Source organism: Mus caroli, unplaced genomic scaffold, assembly GCF_978045245.1.
Source record: "Mus caroli unplaced genomic scaffold, Mus_caroli_1 scaffold_7, whole genome shotgun sequence".
Lineage (NCBI taxonomy): Eukaryota > Metazoa > Chordata > Mammalia > Rodentia > Muridae > Mus > Mus caroli.
Genome location: NW_028227262.1, coordinates 5,526,785 through 5,554,654, shown reverse-complemented (window position 1 = coordinate 5,554,654; position 27,870 = coordinate 5,526,785). Strand labels below are relative to the sequence as shown.

Below are 27,870 nucleotides of genomic sequence, written 5' to 3'. Positions count from 1 at the left end.
AACCCTCCAAAGCCAGAAGGCAGACAACATCAGATGACTGACCAGCGTCTGAAGTCATCAGTCCAGCGTTTTCTGGAACTTTCCAAGCAGCCAGATATAAATGGTCTCTAGTAGAGAAATAGTGGAAGAGGGAAATGCTTTGCTTTCCTCTCGAAGACTTGGATGGGACAGAACCTCAAGGCTGAGACTAATCCTCTGATTCAGATACCACGGTTATTTACACACGTGTCTCCATATACACTAGTACTAGTCTGCAGATGCTTGAAATTTACCGTCAGCACCTGCTAAGGAGAGGCACCACAGTTCATAAGAAAGTGTGACATTGCTGGTGGCCTGCTCTCTTAACATTCCCCAGATTGATATTGCTTTAGAATTTAGAATCCCAAGAATCCCTGCGGCAGCACCAGGGAAGCTGGGCACTGCCCACCGTCTTCTGAGAAGTGGTGGTTTAGAACTAACTGGGAGGATCATCTGCCTCTATTTCTTCTTGAAAAGAATTAAATCTCCTCCCTTGTACTGGAAGTTTGTTCCGATATGAATATTCAGTGTCTTCTGAAGTCCACAGAGAGCTTTGATCCGTTGTAATTGCCGATTCAAATAAGCTCAAAGCAGAAACATCTCGGACACTGACTTGAAGCATCCTTGTACTGTGCCTTCCTCGCTGATCTTTGGCGGCTCCAGCTGTCCGTCACACCTATGCCTACTCCAGATATAGCGTGTGAGTTATAATTTACAAGACACTTTCTGACCTCGCTGTGCTGTTGATATGTTCTTACCTTTGAGGAAAATCATTTAAGTCAAATACGAGGAAGAGAGGCAGAGTAAGCCACAGACGGACTGCGTTTGTGCTGTTAAGAAACAACAACAACAACAACAAAACCCCATCCTTGGTCCTATGCACTGCAAGTGGAACACACAGACAGACATGATCTGTTTTCAGCTACAAGAGTGGCCTGTCTCAGAGCATGCATGGAGCGAGGGGGGGGGAAGAAGGACCCCATAACCACTAATCAATAGCACCTCCATTTCTGAACATTCCGGATAAAAACAGGCACGTACTTCCTACCTTTTATTTCTCCAAAGTTCCCTGATCCCATTGCCAGGAGCTTGTCTTTCCAGTCCTTGGAGAGTAGCTTTTCAATACTGGGAGTGTCTAAGTAAAGAAAAAATATACACTTATAAGCAAGGCAGTATGGCTATCTGCAGCAAGCTCCTAGAAGCCTATCTGCTAAGAATAGGCTATCCTGGTTCTGGCCCCAGCTCATAATGACTTCATCAACAAATTGATAACTGGGGAGGGAAAAAAGGAGTGTGTTTGGTCACCTGCTGTTTCGAAATCATTAGCTTTTCCCCCTCCAGAACAAAGCCATACTAATTCTTTATGACAATGGGCTCATGCAAACCTACAGCTCATTGTTTTACAATTTGCTGAACAAATTCTCGCTATAATGGATGCTTGTCAATTTCAGAGTGTTAGTCTGCAGTCAGGGAAATAATTATGTTGATAAAATGCGGAGTGAAAAAAAAAGGCAAAGAATTAGCCCTTAAATCTGCTACATGTAATTACGTCCCTCTGTGTGTTTACAATTCCATGCACTCTATAATATGTGGAACCTTGTCTGGTGGTAACTACGCTGTAGCAAGATTTGTGAGCACACACTGAACACTGAAAAAAATAAATAAAAAACAAACAAACAAACAAAAAAAAAGGTTGACATAGAAGAAGCCTTTAAAAGACTGCAAAACCGGTGAACAAAGTGATGCCTCCAATGCAAATGCACGATTTGCCTATGTCAGATATGTATGGTGCCTGTTTTCAAGTGTTCCATGTTGGGACAGGATGGACACATGTTAGAGAGCAACGTCATGAGTCACAGATCTCCGTTTGTTTTTCTGGATACCTGGTTCCTGCCCTCCCCTTTTGAACTGAACCTGAACTATAAGTAAATATAACTGCAGTAAAACCAGTGAACATTAGACTCAGGTCCAGACAAAGGCATTGTGTGCTCACGTCAGGGTTGAGCTGGGTGTACAATGACAGTGCGTTTCAATTCCACAGTTATCCTACCATAAGTCAGAGCACAGAGAGCTGTCAGTACTGAAAGGTACGTGCCCCCGCCCCCGGGCCTCATCCAGAGAACAGCACCACACCTATTATCTGGGCTCTCAGACATGCACTGTCCCGTCCACATCAGTGTTTATGTGTGTTTCTATTCGTTCCGATGACTATTTACCCCCTAGGAGGGACAGAAAGGGAAGACTTGTTAACTTATCAGAGACCATCTGTCCTAGAGGGTTTGGATAGGCTGAGGCTAAGAATGGAGTATTTCTCAGATGTCCAAAAAAAAAAAAAAAAAAGAAAAGAAAGAAAAAAAAATAGATTGGTGGATATTTAAATATCATTTCAATATATTCAAATATAGAAGGTGTCAGGTATTGTTTTACATTGCATCCAGTCCATATATGTGCATATGTATCCAGGTTCCATTCATGACATATGCTTATAATATGTGTCTCTCTCTGTAGTGAAATACCTATATCTATTTTTTTATAGTGAAGAAGAATACTAAAAAGCCCCCCACCCCCATTTTTCTATCTCATATTTTGGAAATGATGCCATACAACAATGCTATGGTCAGGCAGAGTTCAGCGTGATGCTGTAATCGGTGTTCCCACCCTCATCATGATGTTTAAAGTAAGTGGAAAATACTTCTGCATGGAACTTATGTTTGTCTACATTCCCAGTAAGCATTGGGAAAATCAGTTCTTAAACCTTATCGGAATAGGTCAAACAAACACCTCTGCACTGTTTCTTTATCCAGAACTCAGGGAAAAAAAAAAAAAAAAGCCCTCGAGTAGCATGTAAACAGGGCATGGCCAATATGGTATTTGTAGGAGGGTTCTGTCAGTCATTAAAAGCTAACAAACCTTTGCAAAGGAGGAATGTGGCGATAGAAATCCACTATGGACTAACAATGGGCCCTGGACCTCCCTGCTCCACAAGCAGATCTTTTTACTTCTAAGGCTATTGTCTGCCAGGTCCTGGCAATGCCTTTGCCTTGCAGCTAGACAAAATATCTACTGTCGCCGTCTCAAAAAGGCACAGAAGTCTTCTGTCTAAGTTGCAGAGTTAAAGAAACAGCAGTCAGATTTGTGGAACCCGCAGAACATTCCTGGCCTTCCTGTTAAGGAGCATTAAGATATCAAGCTCCCAGAGAGCTGGTTCAAGTTGACTCTTAGCATACAGGAGGAAAGGAAGGGGGGGGGGCAAGGGGGAGAGAGGGAGGAGGGAGCATTTGTGAACATGAAAAATCAGATATATGTCTAACTTGGGGTCATCACGTCTAGGGATGACTCAGAATACCAACATCTTTCACTGAGGTGTGAAATGTGTACCTCAAATTCAATTACAGGTACTGAGTGGCCTCAGTCTCGGGGACTGCGCTAATGAATGGCCTCTGTTCTCTTCTTTAATCGTCACCAGAAGTCTGAGAAGGTGTAATTGCTTCTTGGTTATAGGGTCTAAGAAAGACACACACACACACACACACACACACACACACACACAATCAGGCATAGACCAGTCTGCAGTTTAAAACACATGATGGGGAAAAATAACGTATTGGGCAGGGCCTTGTTTGTTCCCAACATCCCAAACACCTAGTCACAAGGCAAGAAAGCTCTCATCAGGCTAATTGTTGAGCAACAAAGCAAGCACCCTCCCTGTGTCATGACAAACTTCTTATGGTAGGGACGGACTGACAGGCAGCTTTGCTGTTTAAAATAAAAACCCAAAGCTGAGGGAGACGCAGCACTCATCCATGATGAAGCTGGGTCCAAACCTCCCAGTCCACTGTTTGAGGTAAATACACACATGCTCACACATAGACAACATAGAGACAACCCCTAACCCATTTCCTCTGTGGAAGAATTCTAGATCACAGAAGCCATTCTCAACCCCGCTAGAGTAAAAAACGTCAAAGAATAAATTGAATTTTCCAGAGTAAGATGTTTGTGTGAGTATCAACTATGGGTTAAAAGGCTAGTTTATTTTTATTTTTTATTTTATAGTTCTCATTAACATCAGAACTTAATCTAATTACATGGGTTTGCACCTGTGGAATTGGCCTTTGATTCTTTTAAAAACCCATCATGTGAACACGTACAGCGAAATTGCCCCTTTTACTTCTGAGCTGGAAGGAATGTTAGGTCATGAGTAAAAAGGACTCCAGACTATCCCCGCCTTATGAGAGCAGCTAGCTATAGGTAAGGGGTGGGTGGGGTCAGGATCCTCTGCGTTCACCTATAAGAATTTCTGTCACATAGCCAGGGCTCACAAGTCTACTTGCCACAGTGCATTTCCTGCCATGGGCTCTTGTTCCCACAAGTGGTTGCTATAGCGGTGCTAAGAAATGGCCTCCGGTCATGAGAAGGCCGATGGCCTCCACACTGATTGAGCTTCTCAGGAGATAGTCTGCAAATTCATGGTTAGAAGCATGAAAGACAGAATGGCAAGATCCCAATATTTACAGTCACCTGTTTTCTCGTGTGAATTTAATAAAAGGATGTCTACCACAGCTCCGCCAGCACCACTCTCTATTTATGGTGTGAAAAAGAGATAGTGACTTACTATGCAATATTTAGTTTTCAGAAGATGACGTTTACTTTTAAAGTCACAGAGTTGAGTTTTATCCTCTGCATGCGGCTGCATCTGTTGGCATTGTTGGTCAGTTCTGTTCTGCAGCTGGCATTTTTTTTTTTTTTTTGGACAAGATCTCACTAAGTAGACCAGGCTATCTCTCAACTCCCAGGGATCTTCCTGCCTTTGCATACCGACTGTAGAGATTAAAGGCATGTATGACTGTATCTGGGGCATATTTCTTAATTTCAACACTTAAGACTTTATTCTCCCAAACCTTGGAGTTTCATAGTTACCCTCAAAATAGGGAGTTCCTCAAATAAAGGCATTATAAGAGTCAAAGGTGGCCTTAGACAGTATTTCAGCCTAAGGAATGCTGTCATAGCTGAAATTAATGACAGTAGTGCATGTAGTTAGCCTGTTCCATGTTGTAGTTGGGGAAACTCAGGCTTTGCCCAACATCAGCTAGTTCACAGTTGAACAGAGACTGTGAAAACCTGGGCTCTTCCTTCAAGGATTTGTCTTATTTAGTAAAAAAAAACAAAAAACAAAAAACTAAACACATGTGTTATAAAACACAATGTAAAATAAATAAAGATAATGTGGGATAAGCTTTGGACCATTAGTGCACCCCAGAAGCAGCCATCGCTGGTCCTCTAGAGCCTCAGAAGCACCCATGGTTGGTCCACAAATTCAGATGCATCTGTGGAATCCTTTAAGGTTCTCTCTTCCGTCAGCAGCCGGTAGAAATACTGATTGCTTTTCTCTTCTCTCTGGCGTGATCATGTGAGCTTCCTCACATCACTGCCTGTGGCAATCCCCACCAGAGAAGCTCCGGGAGCTGCCAGCCATTGTTTCAGCAGCATCCTGCCTCTTCAGGGCCCCTTCATTTCCCTGTGGCTCTCACTCCTGTTTTCCCTCCAGTGCCAAACCCTCTTAAGACCGACTCCCTGGGCCGGAACAATGAGACCTGGAGAGCCGTGCCAACATATTGTAATTCTCCAGCAAGCAGCCAGTGCCAAGAATTAAACCCCATTCCTGCCAGCGCAATGGCTTACACACAACCTGAGCTCTGTGCTTTGTGTGCATGTGTGTTATTTTTCGGTTTTAATCTTCTTTGAGCTACCGTGGCAGAGAACATTAAGAAACTGAACGAGTAAAACGTAGGTATGTATGATATTTGACGTTTTCGACTAAAGCCCATGAATTAGGCCACAGTAAATCTACCACTGTTTATACTTTAAATTTGTAGCTTCAACTGAACCGCATCATTCTTGACCTGTGTTAATGCATACATGTAGCAAGGGCATCATCTTACTATTGAAGGAATAGTCATAGCTAAAATTTGAACGTGCCAATTGTTTCTCAAATCAAGAAATAAATGCTGTGTGGATAATCCAGAGGCTGACTTCTTAAAGATGGCGCAGCTTTTCTCTCTCACTTAGATACGTATTTTATAGAAGCAAATGGTTAGCTATAAGCTGAGCATCCATAACTGGGTGATGTAAAACAAAAGTCAAGGCAGAATAAGCATCGCAATGTCACACAAACCTAATTTACACTTAACAAATGTGGAGCCCTTTTCTACAGGAGCTAGATATTTTTAGGTGCTAATAGACTGCCAAGGAAGCCATGGAATATACAGAATTTAAACATTTTTTTTCCAGGATATCAGAGTTGGGCCATGACCAGTAGTAGTCACTATGACTTCAAAACAGTCTCAACTGAACTCCGCATTGATGGTCAGTAGCACAACCAATTATTAAGTTTCAAATACTCCTGCAAAAAAAAAAAATCATAAACCTAATTAAATCTAAAGGCAGGATGTGCAGCCTCTTCCCCAGCACAGACTTTCTGTCACATGCCGCAGGGCTGCAATCTACGTTCTGGCTTCTGTTTTGTGGTTGGTCCTTGGACTGAACTCAGGACTTTATACATATTAACCAAACAGCTTGAGTTGTATGGCTCCTACCATACATTCCTTTACTAAAGAGCTAAGCTTTTGAAAGGATGGGATTTTAGTTCCAGTTTCTTTACCCCCTCAGGATCAGCTGATCACTGAGTGGCAGGTAATGCTGTTGGAATTGCCACAGTGAACCCAATAACCTCTGTTAGGACTTATCCCGTTTGCACTCAAAGGTGCCCTCTGAAAGCTTACAGGAGCTGAAGCGTATAGGCAAGCGTATAAGTCAGTACAATTCCAGGTCTTTATTTGAGCAAAGACAGTAAATAAGGACTTGGTGGGGGAAGACTCAGGTAAATCTTCAAATGACATCAATAGAAATTCACTTCAGGAGGACAGCATCTCCTTGTCAACACAATACTCGGGGGCAACTGTTATACAAACCAGGGTCAGCAGTAGATTCTTACATATAAGAAAAGCCCTGTGTATACAGGAGACCAGCAGGGCCCAGGATAATTCTGGAGCCCACCCATCGCTGCAGCTGCACTACCAATGTCAAGTTCCAGGATATGTTACAAAGTTCTACACATCTCCACAAACCACAGAAGTCAAGCTGACGTTGCGCAGCCCGAGGACTGCACCAGCCCCACTTTTTAGATGTAATTATCCTCAAGTTACCTAAGCCTGGAAAGGTTTTCCTTTTAGTATTGTCAAAGTGAATGCCTGTTTTCACTAGAATGTTATTAAAAACTTTCTAGAAGAAAACGAAATGGCTTTGACAAGGCTACTTTTATGAGTTTTAACAGCCAATCAATCCCAGAGACAGACAAGAGCCAAGTAACTTTGATAAGCTGAAATATTCTTGTTGTGCTGGCTGGAAAATTGTACTTGTTAGTTCAGTTATACCCAACCTGCAATCCCCTTTTAGAAGCGAATTTTTCATTGCATAATTAAATATGACAAAATTAATATGGCATAGTTGCCACATATCTATAATCCTTATTTGCTCCTTACAAGGATAATTTATGTGAATGCTGTTATATCCTTTTTAAGATTTAATTTTTATTAGTGTACATGTGTGTCTATGTGGATCTCTGCAAAGTATACAGAGGTACCCGCCAGGAGAGGGCATTAGATCCCCTAGAGCTGGAGTCACAGGCAAGGGGATGAGGCTTAATAAGACAATGGTGCTGGAAAACAGACCCAGGCCCTCAGGAAGAATGGTGTGTGCTCTTACCCACACAGCCATTGCTCTAGCCCAGTGGGTCTCAGCCTGCAGGCCATGACCCCTTTGACAAACCTCCACTCCTAAAAAGTATTTACATTGTGATCTATACAGTCGAAGAATTACAGATATGAAGATAGAACAAAATAATTTTATGGTTTGGGGTCACCTCAACATGAACTGTATAAAAGGAGCCATCACTAGAAAGTTTGAGAACCACAGCTCTCTCCCTCCCCCTCTTGCTCCCCCTCCCCTCCCCCTCTCGTTCCCCCTCCCCCTCCCCCTCTCACTCCCCCTTCCCCTCTCCCTCTCCCTCTCTCCCCTCCTCTGTATGTGTGTGTGTGTGTGTGTGTGTGTGTGTGTGTGTGTGTGTGTGTGACTGACTGGTTTCATTATCTGACCTGAACCTCTGATCTTCCTCCTCCAGTTCCCAAGTTCTAGGTCACAGACATTCCCCACCCACTCCTCTCAGTCACCCTTCTGCACACATACAACATAATGAGCAAGCAGTGGAATCGCTGATCGCCTCAGTCACCCCCATCAAAAGCGAGCTGGTCTTGTGTAGCCTGCAGACATTTCTACGTGGTAGTTTTATTATTAGATCCCACCAAAAACACTGCAAGCTATGTGAGGGCAACATTCCAACAGGGAGCTGTGGAAAGTCATTCCTCTGGTACAAAAACTCTTTGTCTTTTTACTACTAGATATAAAAAGAAAAATAATGATTTAATGTCATAAAACCTGACTCCGTCTCTTACCGGTTTATTGCTCTTTGGCAAGTAATTTACCCTCTTGCTACCTCAAGTTACTCACCTGAAAATAGGATAATGACTGCTCTTATCTCATGTTTGCTGTGAAAGCTAGTGTATGCAAAGCCTTTAAATAGGGTTCGGCTCATAATATCACTCTGAAATGTTAACCAGTGTTACAGCTACAAGTCAGCTTATAGCTATCAAATAGAACTACTTACACACACATGCACACAGAAACACATACATAAACATATATACACACACATATACATATATATATATACAGAAACACATATATACATACATATATACATACAGACACATATATACACACATAAATCAATGTAACTATCCATATACACACATATATATACATATACAAACATGTATATACATATTTATACACAATCATGTATATATAGACAATGTATATACACTCACATGTATATGCAGATATATACACATAAACACACATGTACAAAACCCTTAAGTACATACATACACATATACACACATAAAAACATGCACACACACATACATATATACACATCAACACACACACACATCTGCCTTCAGCTGTAAATACTGTACCAGTGGTTCCCACATGTATTTCTATAATGAGGACTGCCACTTTTTGTCCTTTAGGATAAGGAAATGGATATAGCTGTAAGGAGGGAGTTGATTATTTGTAGGTTAATATATGAAATGTCTCAAAAAGCACAGAAAAAGATTCAACTGGTCTTTCTTTCCTATTTCCTTTGGACAACTGTCTTTCCCAAGGACTTCGTGGTTGCCAACACTATAAGGGCATACACCAACAGCAGTTTGTACTTTCCATTCACTAGCGTCCCAGCCCACCCACCACTGCCACTCACCCTGATCTTCCACCTCCACAGTGACAACATTTTAACTTTAACAGTGGGAGAGCATGGCTCTCACATACAAGCCCTTGCATAAAGTGCACAGCTAATGGACACTGTCCATTTGGAGCCAAATAGGTGACAAAGTCAGAAGATAGTAGACAGAGTAGACAGTAGTGGAAGGTCAGCATCAAGTTCCACACTTGCTAGTTTCCATGAGAGAGTGGAGACTAGAGAGCGGGAGGGAGCCAGGGTTGCTAGGAGGAAAGGCCAGAAAGGACACACACCATGATGGAAAACCGGGGGAAGGGTGTGGACTGCACACACACAGTGGCCGCTGTATAAAACTCCCAACGTTTCTTCTGCAGGATCTTCATCTCGATTCCACCCACCAAACAACTGGTCTGGTCAGAGAAACACTGTAAGAGCTTTCATTCTCTCTGTATTCTACTTGGTTTAGTATTCTCTCCTTTGTCTACCTATATACGATGGAACCATTAAAAAATAACACAAGAACTGCAGAATTAAAGCATAAGGTATTTGAGAATAGAATTAAATTAATCTCCGAAGACTACCTCGCACATAAAGGAGGAAGCTTGGGCAGGATCGCGGAAGGACTTTGAAGCTTCGTGAAGATGAGCCCCTCCTATGCCTGCGAACCTGATGCTTATCAGTCCATACGGCAAGATCAAGCGTGGACCGAGCACATCTCTTACCATATTTAAGACAAGGACGTGTAGGCGTTTGAATCATAACCCACAAAATTATCCAACTGCAAACAGCAGATTCATACAATCATTCATGTATGAGCCTTTAGAACGTGCTGCAATCCGGTTTTATGATCACAGTTGTAAGAATTCTGCAGTTGCTCCAAATGCAATTGTGGCACGTGGAGAAGGAAAAGGAAACCCCAAGATCATCGAAATAGAAACCCACGTGACGTGCGGGAGAACAAGGACATGTGTCCAGGTGCCTGGATGTGCAAACTAAAGCACAGTCAGGTAGACGCTAAAGCATCACACACAATCTTCCCACACTGACACATGTGAGCCCATGCCACAAGTCCCACAAGTCCCAGTCATCTGGCAGGATATTAAGATGGCTAGGACTCCTCCCTCCCTGCCCTCATAGACTAGGGAAGCTGAATAGCTGAGAAGAGACACTGGTTATAACTCAGGAGAGACTGCCCTGTTCAGATACAAAGGATCAGGGTGGAAAACAAGCAAACAGAGAAAATACTCCCCAACTGTTTAACATCAAGTGTCAAGCTTCGCACACGGTCTTCCAAAGTGAAACAGCCCCCACTCCCTCAGGGCTCATTATCCCTGTTCTCTCGTGACCCTTTAATGAATTTTGGATTGTGTCATTTGTAGAGTAATTTCAGAAGACAAAATACAGGAATTTCATTTCCAAAGTATGATTTAATGTTCCCAGACCTAGACATAATCCCATCAAAAGGAGAAGTGTGCTGCTATGTTAGCTATGATATCCTGATTCCATCCAATAGTGTAGAATAGAATAAAATAAATACATAGAAATCCATTAGGGATTTTATTTAAATATGATTTTCATTGAGGAAGGAACAAATTAAATGATTAACAAGAAATGAAAAAGTAAAAAATGAAAACAAAATAACTAGAACAAAAGCCAGAGAGACTGGCAAAGTTTTGGCTTTCCTGACATCACCAGAACCCAACTGCACTTGATGATGAATGCAGCGGGTATAAAATTTATGCGTGTGCAACCCATCTATCCATACATTAAATTTGAATGGGAGTATTTGTTCATCATTATTGTCTTTGCTTTTAATGACTCATATATATTATGTGAGATACAAGCTCTATAAAAATGAAAAATACATCATATAGATTCAACCCAATCTCTATCTTTTGTATGATTTATACATAGTGTTTATACACATGCACACACACACACACACACACACACACACACGGGCATACACATGCACTCACACATGCACACATACACATGTGCACATACACACAGTTGCACAGACATGCATCTGCACACACATGCGGACACATACACATGCATACATGTACACATATTCCTGCACACACATGTGCACATGCACACACACACACACACATGCAGTCCGAAAAGCATCACATGCTTTTCCTCTGCTCACTTATCCAATACTGACCAGTTACATCCCACAGTAGCACTGTGATGGTGCTAGGCTGCTCACAGGAAACTCGGTGTCATAACCAGACAATCAAATCAAGCTTTTTGTTCCAGATGCTCTCACGCCACTGAGTTGCTGTCCTAGACCCTCATCTACTGACTCAGAAAGGGTGTTCATGCCCTCCTTGAACTGCCCAACCAATGAAGAGAGATTCAGAGGGAGGACGGACATGGTGTGTTGGTAAGCACTCTTATACAATGTAACATTTCATTATTAATAATAATCTATATGTAAGCCTGATTAATAATGTAATGTATTATAAGTAATAATGTGTATATTAATGGCATCTATATAATATATAGTATATAATTATGTATATGAGTTCCTACTGTGTGATTACATGGTTCATGAACCCTCATTTAAAACACTTAAATGGAAATTTATGTTATATATGTCATATGTCTGTCATTATATATATATATATACACATATGTCATATATAAAACATAAGTGTTTTAAATGAGGGGCCATGAACCATGTAATCACATAGTAGAAACTCTCACACATTAAAAAGAAATAATGGAATTCATGCTATAGATATACAGAAGTTATGTAAATGCCAAAATAGAGAAAATAATCATAATATATAATATGTGATATGTAATACAGAAGATGTAATATACAATGTAGAAGATATAATATAATATAGATGTAATATGTAGTATGCAATGTGTAATATTTATTAACCAGATTCAGGATATAAACTTCTACTAGACAACAACTTCTAAGAAATGGGACCATAAATCATTTTTTTCCATTATTTGGATATTTTGTGTCACAGCCTCAATATCAAATAAATTAAACGATGTATATAAGTAAGAAAATCTGAGTGAATTTTTTTTCAACAAAGTGTGAACTCTCTGTTTTTCTCAGCATGCACCCACCATGTTTTCGAGGCTGGATAGAATCTCACGGACGCTCTGACTGAGCATCTATAGTGAGCGAGAGGCTCGCCAAAGACAACATTCAGAGGCCATCAAGCAGGTCACTTCCCTGTGTCTTGGCTGAGGTCCAGGGACCTGAACTTTTCATCATTCGTCTCGATGAACAAACACTGAACCAGAGTTTGAAAAGATGGACGGAAAACATCCCATGGGGATGGAATCCCAGAAGTGAGTAGGATTTGAAAGAGCAGGATATGCCGAGTTCTTCTTGCAAAGGAGGATGGACCGAACCAATGCCACACTTCCATTTGAGCAATAATCAGACAATGTAAACTAAAAATATCCAAATGTCTTCCAGTGGATTTGTGTTAACAGCCACAGGACGCGGGACATTTCAAGGAGAAACATAGTGAAGAACTGCCAGGGGTCAAATGTGTCTTTCAACCATTACGTGACACAGGGGAGCACACATGCACAAGGTTTTACGGGTAGATTATGATAAAATTTGCAAAGTGAGGGATCCCGAACCGTGTAATCACACATTAGAAACTCATGCGCATTTAAAAACCTTCAACAGAATGCACCATTCATACAACAGATGTACAGAAGTTACATAAATGACAAGAGAGATAAAATAAATCTCAGAGATAAGAAGGTCATGGCTCTGAACGGTAAAAAATGAAATGGGGCAGGTTCAAAAAAAAGGCATAGGTGACTCGGGAAATCCAAGAAATACAAACTAAAGGAAGTTCCCTTCTTTCAGAAAAGCCTCTAGACAAAGCCCTTTGGGAGATGGTGGGGCCACAAGTTATTAACCCTGGGCATCAGATTATGGCAGAGAATGAAACACTCGGTCCACCCTCCTCTGAGCGTAACTGACATGGGTTTCCACGGGCCAGCAGAATTTTAATGATTATCTTTCATTCATTCTTAAAAGAACGTTGGTCAATACCATGCAGTGAACCACGTTTCACGTGCAATGACTGAAATGAATACACTGTGGTGGTCACGTGACAGTGCTTAGATGCTGAGGAGGAGGGCACAGAAGACAAGGGAGGGCTGCCGAACGGCCTGATTTTGTACTTGCTTTCTGGCCAGTGACAAGGCAAGAGTGACCTAGCTGAATTCTACATGTGACATAAAAGGCGAAGTCAACAAACTATAGATATATAACACCAAAATCAATTGTATACACATATACTTAGAATATCTAACATATAATACTTACACAGAATTTGCATTCTACTCCTCATAATAAAGGGTAGGTGGTCAGGTGTGGGTAAGGAAGGTGTCATATACATTTACCACAGTGTGAAGTAAATCCCTCCTCTCCCTATGAGTCACTACATTACAAGAATAAACATTTTAGGAGGCAGAAGAAGTCATTTAAGACAGTCTAGGGATTGACTTATTAACACTTACCAATTGAAGAATAGATGAATATTTTATTTCAGAAGGATGTGAGAATTCAGTGACATTAAGGAACACCTAATCTTCTGAGCAGAGGGAGCAGAAGTGAGCCTTCACACTTGGGAATCGTGAGAGGGAGTGAGGGCGAGCCTTCACACCTGGGAATAATGGGCATTTTATGGCTTGGAAGCCTGAGTTTCCTGTGCTAGAAATGCAAAAGTGTTAGGACCTCTGTAGAGTAGTAGCTAATCCCCTAGGACTGGGGCCTGACCATCATAGTGAGACCCTGTCTCAAAGAATACAAACATACAAACAAACAAAACATAAGTTGCCCCAAGGTGACCATTTCAATGTGAGGAGCCTGATACAATAAATATATAAATCATTGTTACAGTTTTGTCATAACTAAGGCTGATCTGTATTATGTGACATGATCAGCCCCAAAATATAAGTGCTCCACTTGAAGCATGTATCTCCGCAGTTGAGGATGGAAGTGTTCCTTCCTAGTCAAGGGTGAGCACAGCAGAACAGAGATTTTCAGAGGTGATAGAGCTGGATTCCTTAATAAAAAAATGTATATTTTCATTAAAGCAAACATTTAATGATCTAATGAATTTTCCAACCATTCAGACAACACTGGACTACTATAATAGTGCACAATTTTGATTCAGACCTTGAGGTTATGCTCGCTCTTCCTATTTTTCCTGTACATAATTTGGCTTATACCACAACATCCACAAAGCCAAGTCCAGAAATATAAAGCGTCCAAGGCAAATCAAGCCACAGAAGACACAAATCCAGCACATATCTGAGTTTAACTGAAAATCCTGTTATTGTAGGCATTTTTATCCTCTCTGTTTTTGGTGTAACACACAGGGGGCAGGCAACACAGCCATCAGTAACCACAGCAAGGAGGGGATAAAAATAAGATGGAAAACAATGTTTTCCTCACTCTATGGCTTCCAGGGGTGTTTCTTTCTGGGCTGCCCCTAAATCCTTTCAAGCCTCTTACCTAAATTACACTAATGAGGCACCTACAGTAGCCACTCCTCACTAGCAGGTTCAGGTCTCCAGTTGGGCACCTACAGTTTCCTACATTACAGACGGTGGCCTAGAGGGGACATCTATTTACCACATATGATACCATATTACAAAATAAACGGGAAAACCACTTGAGAGACCAAGATGGTTAGATCCAAATGAAACTGTAACTTTCCAAGGTTCACAGGGGCGATGCCCAGGTCTGCCATCTTCTCCTCATAGATATACATTCCTATTTTTCCTTCAGGAAGTAAAGCGTTTAGAATGCCAGTGCAGTGAGATACGACACTGATGAACACACCAATGCTAAGGGCTCCCTGATATACCATGACACTCAGTGCCACTATATGCCTTTATTAAACCTAAATACATTATGCTAGATTATAATCAATTTTTATAATACCACTTTTATAATAATGCTCATAGCATGTGGCTCCCAGGAAAGCTCTTATAATGAGATAGCTGGCTGTATTTTTCCATTAAAGCCTTCTTGTGGAGTGTCTACAGTTCTTCCTGTCACATATTTCCAGCTAACTGTCCCCTCTGTACTTATGTTTGCCTAACAATAGCCAGTCCCCTTTCAATGATTAATTGTGTATAGCACCAATTTGCTTCCTTCCTTTTGGTCAGGATGCCTCGCTTGGCACCAAACCAACTCCCTACCCATTCCCTTGTCCCATTTCTTTCCTCCCCACACGTCACCACTATCTTCCAACCCTCCAAGTTGGTCTGAATCACATTAAGTCAAAATTATTAGGAGCTCACAGCAACCCCCAACAGGAGGCTTCTCAGTTAACTAAAACAAAATGCTGAGGGACTAAGGCTGCTGCTACTGAACCTCAAAGTGCTATGGTCACTCAGAGGAGACCTTGACAGTCTTGAGACAACTGTGACTCTGCAATGCTAAAGTCTCTCTCTCTCCTCTCTCTCTCCTCTCTCTCTCTCTCTCTCTCTCTCTCTCTCTCTCTCTCTCTCTCTCTCTCTCTTGTGCACGCAAGCATGCATGCATGCATGCATGCACATATACATACACTCTCAAAACCCCTATTAAATTCTCTACTTCAGAATATTTTTGCATATGTTTCTTTACTCTTGTGCTTTTTGCTTTGTTTTCTCATTCACACACTTTGTGACACGTCACAGCCTGCGAGCAGAGACAACATCACATAGAAGCCTCACTGGACAAGGATAAGCCTCAGGTTTCTCAGACCATCACCTAACTGGCAAATATGGCAAGTCTCTCAGAGTTGCCCTCTTTCTAAGAAGATCAGGCATTCTTCAGAACAGACATCGGAATCCGAGTCTTAGCTCATTTTCCTCAGAGTTTTTATAAGATTCAAGTCAGTGAGTGGTTAGTCTACTGGCTGGAATCCAGGGTGCTTAGCCAGAGTGGAGGGGTGCTGCCTTCACAAAGTTAAACACATAACAGGTTTGTAAACACACTGTAGCTTTCAAGCACAATAGAGTGCTCAGCAAAGCCCGCCTTCTTAGATCACAGATTTTCATAGGAGAGGGGAAATGTGAACCCATGTTCATGAATGCAGTCATACATGCAATGTCTCCATACGTATCATATTCCGTGGGGCATCATGGAGGTTCCCGTGTTATCTAGAGGGAGATTCTATATCACTCCCCAAGTTTGCTTAACTCTCCCCATTCACCCCCCCCACATAAGGAAGGGTGGGGGGAACTAAGAACTCTGCATCAACTTACCCAGAGATCTGCTACACTGCCTCCCTGTTCCTATTTTCTTTATTTGTGTAGCTGTTAGACATTTCTGCAGAGAAGGGGAGCAGCAGCCAGGCTCGCACAACAAAAGACCTACTGTCACAGAGCCAGCCTCAGACATGGTGGAAACCGGCCCACAGGAAAAGGCCTGGCTCCAGTGTTAGGCCCCGGCCGAGTACAGTCTCTATATTCAGTTAAATTGGCAACAGGTCTCAGTGTTCCTGGCTTTGAGCTGTGAACAAGGGTCGGGATTGAATAACCAATTACACAACCGCTGACTGAGTTTACTCAAGGTTTGCAAACTGCTATAATAGCCCAGTATTCAGGCGACTGTTTCATCCCCAGCCAGGTGCGGTGTCATATCTACCCTCGTTTTCCATTTACATGTCACCTTATCACATACGTCCATCAAAAAGGTTAATACAGTGTCGCACTCGACACTTAAATGAGGGGCTCTGCCTCTCCACTGGGCACTTCACACCGACACCTCTCTTTGTCTCTCGCTTTCCCTCTGTAAGTTAAACCAAGTTTCTGTCAGAGCTACAAAATGGAGTTTGAAAGAACAGTAGCTAACTGTCGACAGTTTTCCAAAACACTGCTTACACTAATCGGCTGTTTGAACCACCTCAGTGTACCAAGAATGTGACAGTTCTGCCATTTGGCTACTCACAGGGGCACCCAGATCTGAGGCATTTCTATCGACCAACCCAGAAGTGCGGCTTCCTCTTTTGCCAAAGCGAGCATCTCAGTCAACATTCAGGGACCTTAGCGGTCCCGGCACATCTCAATGCTTGTCTTTAGACAGACTGTTGAGATGGAGCTCAACTTCGGACATGGAACTGCAAGAAGTATTCCTGGATATCTACATAGCTGACATCATGGAATGAGTAACTCCCAGCCGGTAACCAGAATGACAGACGTGGAGACATGAAGGGCTATCGGACTTGTGGAAGAGAGTTGGCAAGTTTTGATATCTTGATCTTTACCTTTGAATCGTAGCCCATCCTCCCATGAATATTTAGAGATAATCCAGTCTTCGCCACTGAGGTTGTTTATCTTTAAAAATGATTAATGCAGATTCTAAAGCTCCCCCCCCCCCAAACTATAAAGTCCTGAAGAAGGCCCAGCGAGTGAAAAGCTAAGCTGTGCTTGTGGAAAGGGACATTAATGTTGCTAAGGGATCCAAGATGCTGAGAGAATGCATGGACTTGCCGGAATCTCTAATAAAAATCCCACTGGTGTTCTTCATTCAAATAGGGAGAATAATCTCAAATTCAAAGAGAACAGAAAATGAAACAAAGCAACGCTGAGAAAAAAAAACATAACTGGAAGTCATTAGAGTCTCCAAGTTAAAATTACATGGTAAGCCTTAGCTATGAAAATCAAAAGATTATACATAAAATACATAAAGAATGAAGCAAAACATAAAACCCTAAAATAAAGTGAAGTACACATGGCCATCTAAGATCTGACAACCAAACAGCCACTGTGCAGCAAAGGCGATCTCTTTAGTGCTGCAGAGAGTGGATTTTCACACCCGAAGAATGCAATTAGATCTTTATCCTACACCAAACAGGACAAAAATCTAAACACAAGAAGCTCTTTGACACTGACCTTGGCAGTCATCTCCTCAAACTCACACCCAAATACCAAAAAGTTAAAAATGAGTCAAGATGATTCCAGAAACTAAGAAAGATTTTTCCTATCATAGGAGGCAACTGAACAAGCAAAACCAACCTGAAAGAAATGAAGAAACTATAGATTGGGGAGCACCCTACAAAGCAAAGTATATATCCAAGGCTGTATCAAGAACTCATGCAATTAATAGCATGAAAACATTAAACCAGATCAAGAGGTGGGCAAGGGTCAGGGCTGGAGAGACACTAGTCCTTCCTGGAAGAACCAAGTTCATATCCCAGTGGCTCACAATCTATAACTCTCCATAGCCCATATCAATATCCTATGCATCCTTCTGTCCTCCAAAGACACCAAGCATGCACATGGTACATATACATACACACACATGCAGGCAAACAATCATATACATAAAAGGAAAATAAATAATTCTCTAAAAACAAAAGTGATAAAAGACATTAATAGATATTTCTCAAAGAGATACAGACAAAACCTCAGATTGGGGAAGGTAATGCCACACTCCCTGGCATCACAGAATTACAAATCCACTAAGATTATAACTTAAGCCTGTGAACATGGCTATGACCAAAATATAAGATTTCCCAGGTATTGGCAAAGGTGTAAATAAGATAACACTGGGCACTATACACAGGATGAACTTCTGAACATTCATTATGGAAAATAATATGATTACTTAAAAAGGAACTAAAAATAGAACTGCCATATGGACCAGTGATATATTTTTCTGGGCGTGTACCCACAGGAAATGAATCAGGACCTCTAAATACATCCATACTCCATTGCTCTTCTCTGCAATGATCACAGAAAGAAAGAAAGAAAGAAAGAAAGAAAGAAAGAAAGAAAGAAAGAAAGAAAGAAAGAAAGAAAGAAAGAAAGAAAGAAAGAAAGGAAGGAAGGAAGGAAGGAAGGAAGGAAGGAAGGAAGGAAGGAAGGAAGGAAGAAAGGAAGAAAGAGAGAGAAAGAAAGAGAAGGGAGGCAACCTACTTCCCCGTCAATATACAAATGCTTGAAGGAATGATGGTGTTGGGATGGTTTTGTGTGTATGTGTGTGTGTGTGCACTGATAGTTCCTCCTCTATTGTGATAAAAACTGATGGCCAGGACCAAGTTAAGGAAGAAACGTTTATTTGGCTGTAGGTTTCTATAGTCAACAGTGGTGAGAACAGTGTGGTCGCAGGAAAGCTGAGAGGTCAAGTCTTCAACCACACTCAGAAAGCAGAGAGAGAACAGGAAGGCAGGTAGGGTTCTGAGCTTGAAAGTCAGATCTCCAGTGACAAGCTCTCTCCAGCAAGGCTGTACCTCTTAAAGCTTCCTTAATCGCTCCTAACAGCTAAAACAGCTAGAGACCAGATGCCCAATGGATCTAGAGTGGCAAAAGTTTGATATGTTGTCATGGATGGATTTGTGGTGTTTTCTTTTCAAATATTGGGCTCTTACTATGCTCATTGTTTGTAATATCAAAGTAGTAGAAATATTATTCTGATGAATACATCTAATGTTATATTTGTAACTCACAAGTTTAATATGAATAGTGGAGTTTCTTAATTCACCTGTGTGTTTCTGTCACCTCCATGAAAGCATCAAGAATAGTACAAAACAAAACAAAACACACCCCTTGTTTCCAACTTCTGGACATAGCTCTGTGAGTTCACATCATTTGTCTACTAAACCCAATGGTAGTACAAACTGGTAAAACAGAATCTATTCTGAAGAATATAATTTCTAATTCTGTGCAGTCCCATGTTCTTGCACAGTATCCACTACCGGAAAATTTATTGATCTTTTTTAAAGGAGGAAAAATAAGCTATGTTTCAAGAAGTCTTGGAGATGTTAATATAACCGGCATACAAGTCACCAATGGACTTAGAATACTCTGTGAGACATCACTGTGCTAAGAAATAGCACAGTGGGGCTGCCTTGAGTGGGTGGCTCACTGAATTGAGCCATCGATGGGGCAGGGCAATACTGTGAAGAGAAAGAACCCCAGGAGACAGTCCCAGCACCTTTGAGTCTGGAAGCTGATAACTGATGAGTGAGGACTTTAATCAGGGCTGCTGATAGCTACTGTTGTGGGAAACTACACCTCCCAATCTGAGATCACAGGTGAGGTCATCTCTATCACTACATCAACATGACCATGTGGGTTTCCACAGCCACTGTGAGCAAAGCTGTGAGGGGAGATTATGTCTCACATAATCACTTGTGGGCTTAGATATGCGGGTTTTATAAGCAGAGCAGTGCTTCCTCTTGGACCACATCACTGGAAAATGGCAGGAAATTTTAGGAACCAGAACATACAATGGGAATAAGAGAAAAAGGTAATTTTACTTATTTTTAAAGATTTTTATAATCACGTGTCATTCATTTCTTCCTGTGAGTACTTGTATATCTTGTATATGGGTATGTGCATGTGTGAGGGCAGGTGCCTGTGAAAGCCCAAGGAGAGCGAGCACCAGTTCTCCTAGAATTGGAGATACAGCTCATTGTGAGCCATCCAACACTGGGGTTGAAACTGAAACTCAGGTCCTTTGCAAGAGCAGCCAGCGCTCTTAAAAATGGAGTCACTTTTCCAGCCCCATTTTACGCAGTTTGATAATAGATGATTATAGATAGAAGTAGCCCATCTGAGAGATTTCAACCAGGTCTTTGAATTTGGCAGGCTGGCGTGTACAGTTAACAATTCTATTTTTTTTTCAACTGTCCACTAAAATTCTAACTTCAAAAAGGCTCCCACAAGACAGAATATGTGAAGTTATTCTAAATAGATACATAAAACACAAACACAGACTGTGTTATGAAGTCCTGACAGACTGTGAAGGTTTTGTCTTCCAAGCAGTCAGCCATGGAAAGCAAGAAGACAGAGGTGGATGGCAGACTCCTGACATTCTCCCAGCAGCTGGGACCCTGCACCTCCACTCTAAGTCTTGCTCTCTGAGTCATTTTCTCTGGGGTAAAAATGAAGCCTGGGAGTGTTGCTACTCTGGCTATCCAGAGAAATGGGAAGCACCATCACATGATTTAAGCAGAGAACCATTTAACCACCCGGAAGGAGTTTTGGGTGTGCTTCCATGAGATGCATCTGTATCCAAGATTTTGAAACCAGCGTCTTAACAGTGATGTTCTTCAGAAATATGAAGAATTTAACTACCTATCTCTTCTTGTGTGTATGCAAACCATACTGTGCTTCCCGGTAAAGAAATACTCATGACTCATCCACAGGGACAAATTACAGGAAGGTCTAGAGAAGCAAACTTGTCACTTCAGGTCAGTTAAAGGCTCTCTTATCAAGAGTGCATAGAATAAGCCACTTTAGAACCTGTTCCTCTTCCTGACTTTGTAGATAATGATATTAATACCATTAATACGTATGGTTTATTTATGGACCGTGTGTGACTGAGGTTCATATAATCATTTCATTCAATCTCGGAACAACTATATGAGATTGGTGCTATTGCTGCTCTGATATATTTTAGAAGAAATGGAGGCTTAGAAAGTCTGTTCCACTTTTTCAGATCCTCTTGTTTGGAGTTTCACAGACCACTCTCTAAACCAGGAACCACAATCCCTAACCATAAACACGTGACTCATCAGAAAAACATGAATACGTGGCACCACCCCTGGGTTCTGTTGGGTGATCTGATTTTGATATTTCTAGGCTTCTAGTTATTTGGGTTTAGAATGAAGCCCTTTTATTTTTTTAAAAGGCCCACAGCTTCTCTGGAAAATTGCCTTCTGTGTATTTTTCCAGGGTCATCTTGTCCTATTTTTTCCCATCATGCTCTAGTCCCCGCAACCATTTTTCTAGTTTACCGAGTTGCTGATTTTAGCATCCCTTCTCTGTGCTTCCCCGGTCTGTTTGCTGTTTCTAACATTCTCCTCTGTAGACCCCATGATTGACAGCTTCTTCTGTTCCCACCTTCATCCCATCAGATCCCCTCTTTCAGAAAAGTCTTCTTCGATGCAGCAAAAGCATACAGGCACATCCCTCACTTCTCCTCAGTTTCTACCCAACATCCTCCATTCCAATACATCTTCTTAGTTGTGAGTTTATCTGCTCTCCGTTCCCATTGACATCCAAGCTGCAGGGCCTTGTATCTGTCCTGTTTGCTGCACACTTTCACTTCCTAAGGCTGACTTTGGCATCTGTGAGACATAACAAACCCTGTGTTGAGTGAACAGATGCGCGTTCTACCAACACATAGTGACTCAATCTGCTCCAAGGTGACTCAAGTCGACCCATGACTCAGAGGTCATCCTTGGTGATGGAAAGACCATTCTTGGAATTGCCCATCATTAGAGGAAGGGAGGTGATAAATAATTTTATCCAAGTTTCTTAATTATGTCCCATGGGTGCCAGGCATCAAAGGATCCATGCCTCAAACAGTACAAGGGCTTTCTTGTTTCATATAACTAACTGTGTTAAGAAAGAAAATTATCAGAATACCCTAAAATTAAGGAAGTGGGAGCTGTGGCCACATATTTTCAGCCCATTCTCAAACAATATTCAGTCTGTATTTTCCAAAGTTTGAACTAATTCAGGTTCTTCCTGAATGGAATTATCTCCAGAATGGCGTGCCCAATATATCAGTAAACCAAAGCATCACTTGTAACTCCGAAATCTGTGAACACACATACACATCCATGCATAACTTCTTGCTATACTCATCAAACTTACTTCTACCTACATGCAAGTCTTCAACTGTATCAGAGATTAGCAATTAACTTATGTACTTAAATTAAACAAAATGTGTCCCCTTTCACATTTTTTCTGTGGAATCACATTGTCAAGCTATTTATTCTAAATTCAACTATGATCACTTTGAAGCAAAAGGGGGTAAAGTGACAGTTTGACGAGAGTGGGTGGTCCTATTTGTCCACGTGATGGAGTTCACCGCGAGCGAGCTGATGTGATACAAGATGCGAGGCAGCAGCTCCCTCCTCTAGTCTCAGGTACAATAAGCCTCAAGCAGTTCAAGCACCTCCTGGCCTTGTCTTAGGGAGTGTCATGCTTGAAGGCACAAACCTCTCATATGCCAGGAAATGCAATCGACAACATCACATGACCAGAAGACAGGGCCACGTCAGGAGACGTTCAAGGACCGACCAAAGGATGATGAGCACTGTTCTCCTTTGCAGCAAGTTCCTGAGGATTCTCTAGACATAAGTCTGCCTGATTCACAATCCACTAACTGCATTCAATACTGTATCATGGAGTATGTTTACTTTAAGGTGCACATCTAAAGAAGAGTTTATTGTGTTATGGTTGATTCCATTTCCTAAACAAGTGTTGGCCTGAAAGGGAGCCATTAACAACCAGAGGGTGAGAAAGCAGGAGCAAAACCCAAACCAAGCCCTGTTCCACACTCACTGCAAAGCTCAGAGGTGCATAGGTGTGAGTAGAGAACAAAGACAGCATCATCTAAGCAGGAGGTGAAGAGGGGAATTAGAGGAGGGCAGATGAGGACCAAGGCCTGGCACACTAAAATAAATAAGTAAATAAATAAATAAGGATCGTGTACATAAGGCATGAAATGGGCAGCAAAGGTTGGGAGACTTATGCCAGAAGCAGCAGTATATTTTCATAAATTCTGATTTTACAATGCTGTCACTCCACAGGAGTCTCACGAGGGCTATCCTGGGGTTATTGATTCTTTGCTCTTGGCTACGGCCATGCTGGACATAGGAGCTGAAGTGTTACTGAATCTGGTAGTCAGCTGAATTCACTCTGCCTAATGGGGTAACCATGATGCCTCCCAGACTTGGAAGGCTTTTCCGTGGGGTGTGGAGCAAGCACATTCAAATGGCCAAATCCCTTTTCTCAGGAATGAAGACATGCATTTAAAACGCTCTCAGTTAGTGTGAGCATTTTGGGTTAAAGCCGTGTGCTAGCATGAGTATACCTGTGCTTTTAGCATATGTCTGTAACAGAACCATATCCCACCCAAAGCTATTTACAGCCCATATGATGAAGCTAAATGCTCACAGCTTAACGTATCCAAAAAAAAAGATACTAACCTGCATTCAACTGCTTGGCATAGAGCTTTTGTAAATGACCCAAAATTTTACCTATTAAACAAATACATAGTTTAACGCACAGTATTTCCACACATGTATGTACACAGTTATAGTAATTAACAGTATTTCTGTCTTAGTTAGGGTTTCTATGGCAATGATAAAACACCAGGGGCCAAAGCAACCTGGAAGGTGAGGGTATATGTCGGCTTACTTTCCACAGTCCATCTCCAGGAGTGGCCATAGTAGGAACTCACAGCTGAATCAGCAGGCAGAAACTCAACCAGCAGCCATGGAGATAAAGTACTTACTGGCTTGCTCCACATGGCTTTCACCTGCCTGGGAGCTTATATGTAAATATATGTGCACATTTGTGTCAGCACATATGAGGGTATATGAGATCCTGTGTGTCCTTGAGCTTCCAGATGAGGCTCCACTGACCTCCAAGGGTTACCACAGGGATCTAACCAATTTCTCCCAAATCAATACTACTTGTTTGGTGTTCTCTTGATAAAACTTTATATTCTTTATTTTATAATAAATAATTGATATTTTCACATTAGAATTACCTGGAAAAGTTAAGCACCAGATAGTCTGTGTAATTAATAAAGCAGGATGAGAAGTGAATGGCATTATTCAACCCAAGGCATGCTAATCCCCTCACGGCTTGACAGCAGAAGAACTACCAGGCAGCGCTCCTTCATCTGAAAGTCTTCCCATCGAAGTCTATAGATCAGATATTGTCACAAACAGAAAGCAAACTGTGTGCTGCGGACCTTATTCACAGAGCAACAGGCTTGCAGTACACTCTCAGTACATCTCGGGTGGCAGGCAGCTGGGCATGTGCTGCTTGTTTGTTTATTTGCTTGTTTTTATATGTATAGACACATATAATGATGCACATGATGCAAAATTAAATTAATATTAACTTGCTGAAATCCATTTTGTGTGTGATTTAAACAAACAAACAAACAAGAAGAAAAAAAAAAAAAAACCAGGCCAGAATTAGCCCTAATCTCTATAATGAGGTAGATTTTTCAATTTTGTTTATTTGATTATTTGTGAGCTCAACAACCTAGCTATACCTTAAGTTCCAAACTCTCATATATAAATGAATGTGGAAGGAGGATGGACTCCAGGCTATCTTCTGCCCTCTTCAATCTCATACCTACCACACACACACACACACACACACCTAGTCTTACAGGAGATGCTGCTTGGGATGGTGAGGTGGATTGAGCAACTGCAATGGAGCGGCAGCCTGGAGGCCACCTCCAAGCTGAGAAGAGCCTGCTGGTGCCTGCGGTAAGGGAGCCACAACTGTTCTATAACTAGCAGAACGGGGCTCAGAAGGCTCATTCCTGCTCTGATGACTGATAGGTAAGCTGTCCCCTTAGTTCCCCGGTCCAGCCAGAGTGCTGTGTGTCCTGTGAGGATGGAGACAAACGGGCTTGTAGTTAGGAAAGGAGAAAGGCATCCCAGGTCACATTGCTTACTGAGGAAGCACAGGCCATCACTTCCTCCTGTGCTCTCTGTCTGTGACAGAAACATCTGCTGTAAATTTACCATGGATCTTGCTCTCTCTTTTTCTCCTTTTAAATCTCATGGTTTTGCTCTGGCCAACTGGCCACCAGGCTAAAAGCATCTCTCCTTAAAGCCATGTGTTGTGACACCACTGAGTGACCAGTGTGGCAAAGAACCAAGAGCTAAAGGAGCGGGCATCAGAGGTGACCTTTTAAGAAGCATCCACCCCCTCTTCCTATGAGCAAAGGACAGAGCATCACAGTTTCAGTCTCTTAACTATTGTCTTCTAGAAAACCTAATTTCACTACAAAGCGATGAAAAGAAAATAGTTTCAGGTGGACAGCTAACTCCGAAGAAAACACAAAGGAGAGAAAACCACCGCATAAGCACCAGCTAAATATAGACCTCTCTCACTCCCTCCTTTTTTCTTCCTGCCTTCCCTTTCTTCCTCCTTCCATCCCCTCTTCCCTCCTCCATGCCTTCTCTGTGATTTTCCCTGTCTGTTTGTGCACATACAATTGCTTTCTTTGGTAAAGACCGTACTGTTCCTTTTTCTTAAAGTCAACACAGGATAGAGGAGAATTTGGGCAACTGAAGGAAACTGAAGGCCAAGTTCAGAAAGGACTGATTACTTAGGCAAAGTAAGACTGAGTGGTGGCCATTGTTCAACAGAAGGCAGGAACCCATGAAGGGTGAAGGGACCAATGAAAAATGTATGTTGCACACACTGGGATTGGACAGTCAGCATGAAGCCACCTGACTTTCTGTGGACCAGTCACATATAATTGATCGACTTAGAGACACACAGCAAGGGTCAAATGCCACCTTCATTCTGTTCCATTCACACGTTATGTGACATCTACCTACGTCTCCCTTCAGCTTCCAAGATGGAACAAAGAGGATATAACAAAGTGTTAAAGCACAGAGCATAAAAGTTGATCATACAGATATTTGGCAATCATTTACGTCGCCATTCTTCTATCACAGTATTATATCTTGTGTGATCTGCAAGGGGGTAACGGTGGTGTAGTGTTTTCTCTAAGAACTTGGTAGCAATGACTCACACCTTAAACAGGTGATAATAAACTGGAGAGTCAAATGGACAAAGAGGGACAAACTGAGAGATGTGGGAGATAAAATGGCTTTGGTGTCTCAAGAACGTGATAGTATTAGCATATCTTAAAAGCCAGTGACAAAGTTCTATGTGTCCATGCATTTAAAGGTTGGTGAATGTTAAGGACTATTAGGTGAATGAACAGGTAGGAAAAAGATGAAAAGTTCATCAGTGTAATTATTATTCATTCTTCTAACATCCAGCAAACACAGAACTTCCCAAGCCCCAGACACCAGAGCCACATGTGGGATTCAGCCATGGACAAGTCAGGCGCTCCTGCCTGCCGTCATGCCATTTGTGTGACCAAGAGGACTGCCAAAGGGAAACGAAAACTAAACAGTGGTGACCCAGTTCTCCTGCTGCTTGAAATAAAGCTACATCAAAATTTAATAGCTGAACAATTGCTATCCGGATCCTTAAGATAAAAACAAAGTGCATTTAATGTGTTTCCAAGATACCAAGCTGGAAAGAGAGCGGGTCGGAGAGGCGCTAGGTTCTTGGCCCAGATCTTCTATCAATCATTTAGTGGTTGTGTTTGGAAATCCATATCTCACAAAGCCGTCCTTGGCAAGAAGACTTAGGTTAGTTGTAGAGTCCTGGGTGTTTCTGTGACTTGTTGGTTAATACTTTACATCTCTCTATAAACAGTATGAACCAGTCCAGGGAAGGGATGCGGGCTGAGGGAATACAGATCTCTTTGTATTCCTGCAGAAGGTTCTGTTTGATTGACACAGGGATCTCCTTCCTCCGTAAGGACCACAACTGACAAGTGTCTGGATGCATAATGATCTTTGATAAAAGTAGTGTATAAAGTAAATTGTACCAAATGCCTGTTGCCAGTCTGATTTACGGAATGTAGACATTTGGGGCTGGCTGAGAACTCATGTTTTACTGTTTTAAATGTGGCCTTTGAAAGT

At 41.8% G+C, this 27,870-nt stretch overlaps 1 protein-coding gene across 13 annotated transcripts in view; it reads right to left on the bottom strand.

Moving 5' to 3' along the window:
• The window catches only part of Sox5 (SRY-box transcription factor 5), a 944,504-nt gene that overhangs the window by 203,111 nt on the left and 713,523 nt on the right, over window positions 1-27,870 (bottom strand). For all 13 annotated transcript variants that reach the window (XM_085839787.1, XM_085839784.1, XM_085839788.1 and 10 more), the window contains one exon: window positions 1,067-1,153. In XM_085839787.1, the coding sequence (XP_085695913.1) occupies window positions 1,067-1,153 (87 nt within the window). The remainder of the gene's footprint in view (window positions 1-1,066; window positions 1,154-27,870) is intronic.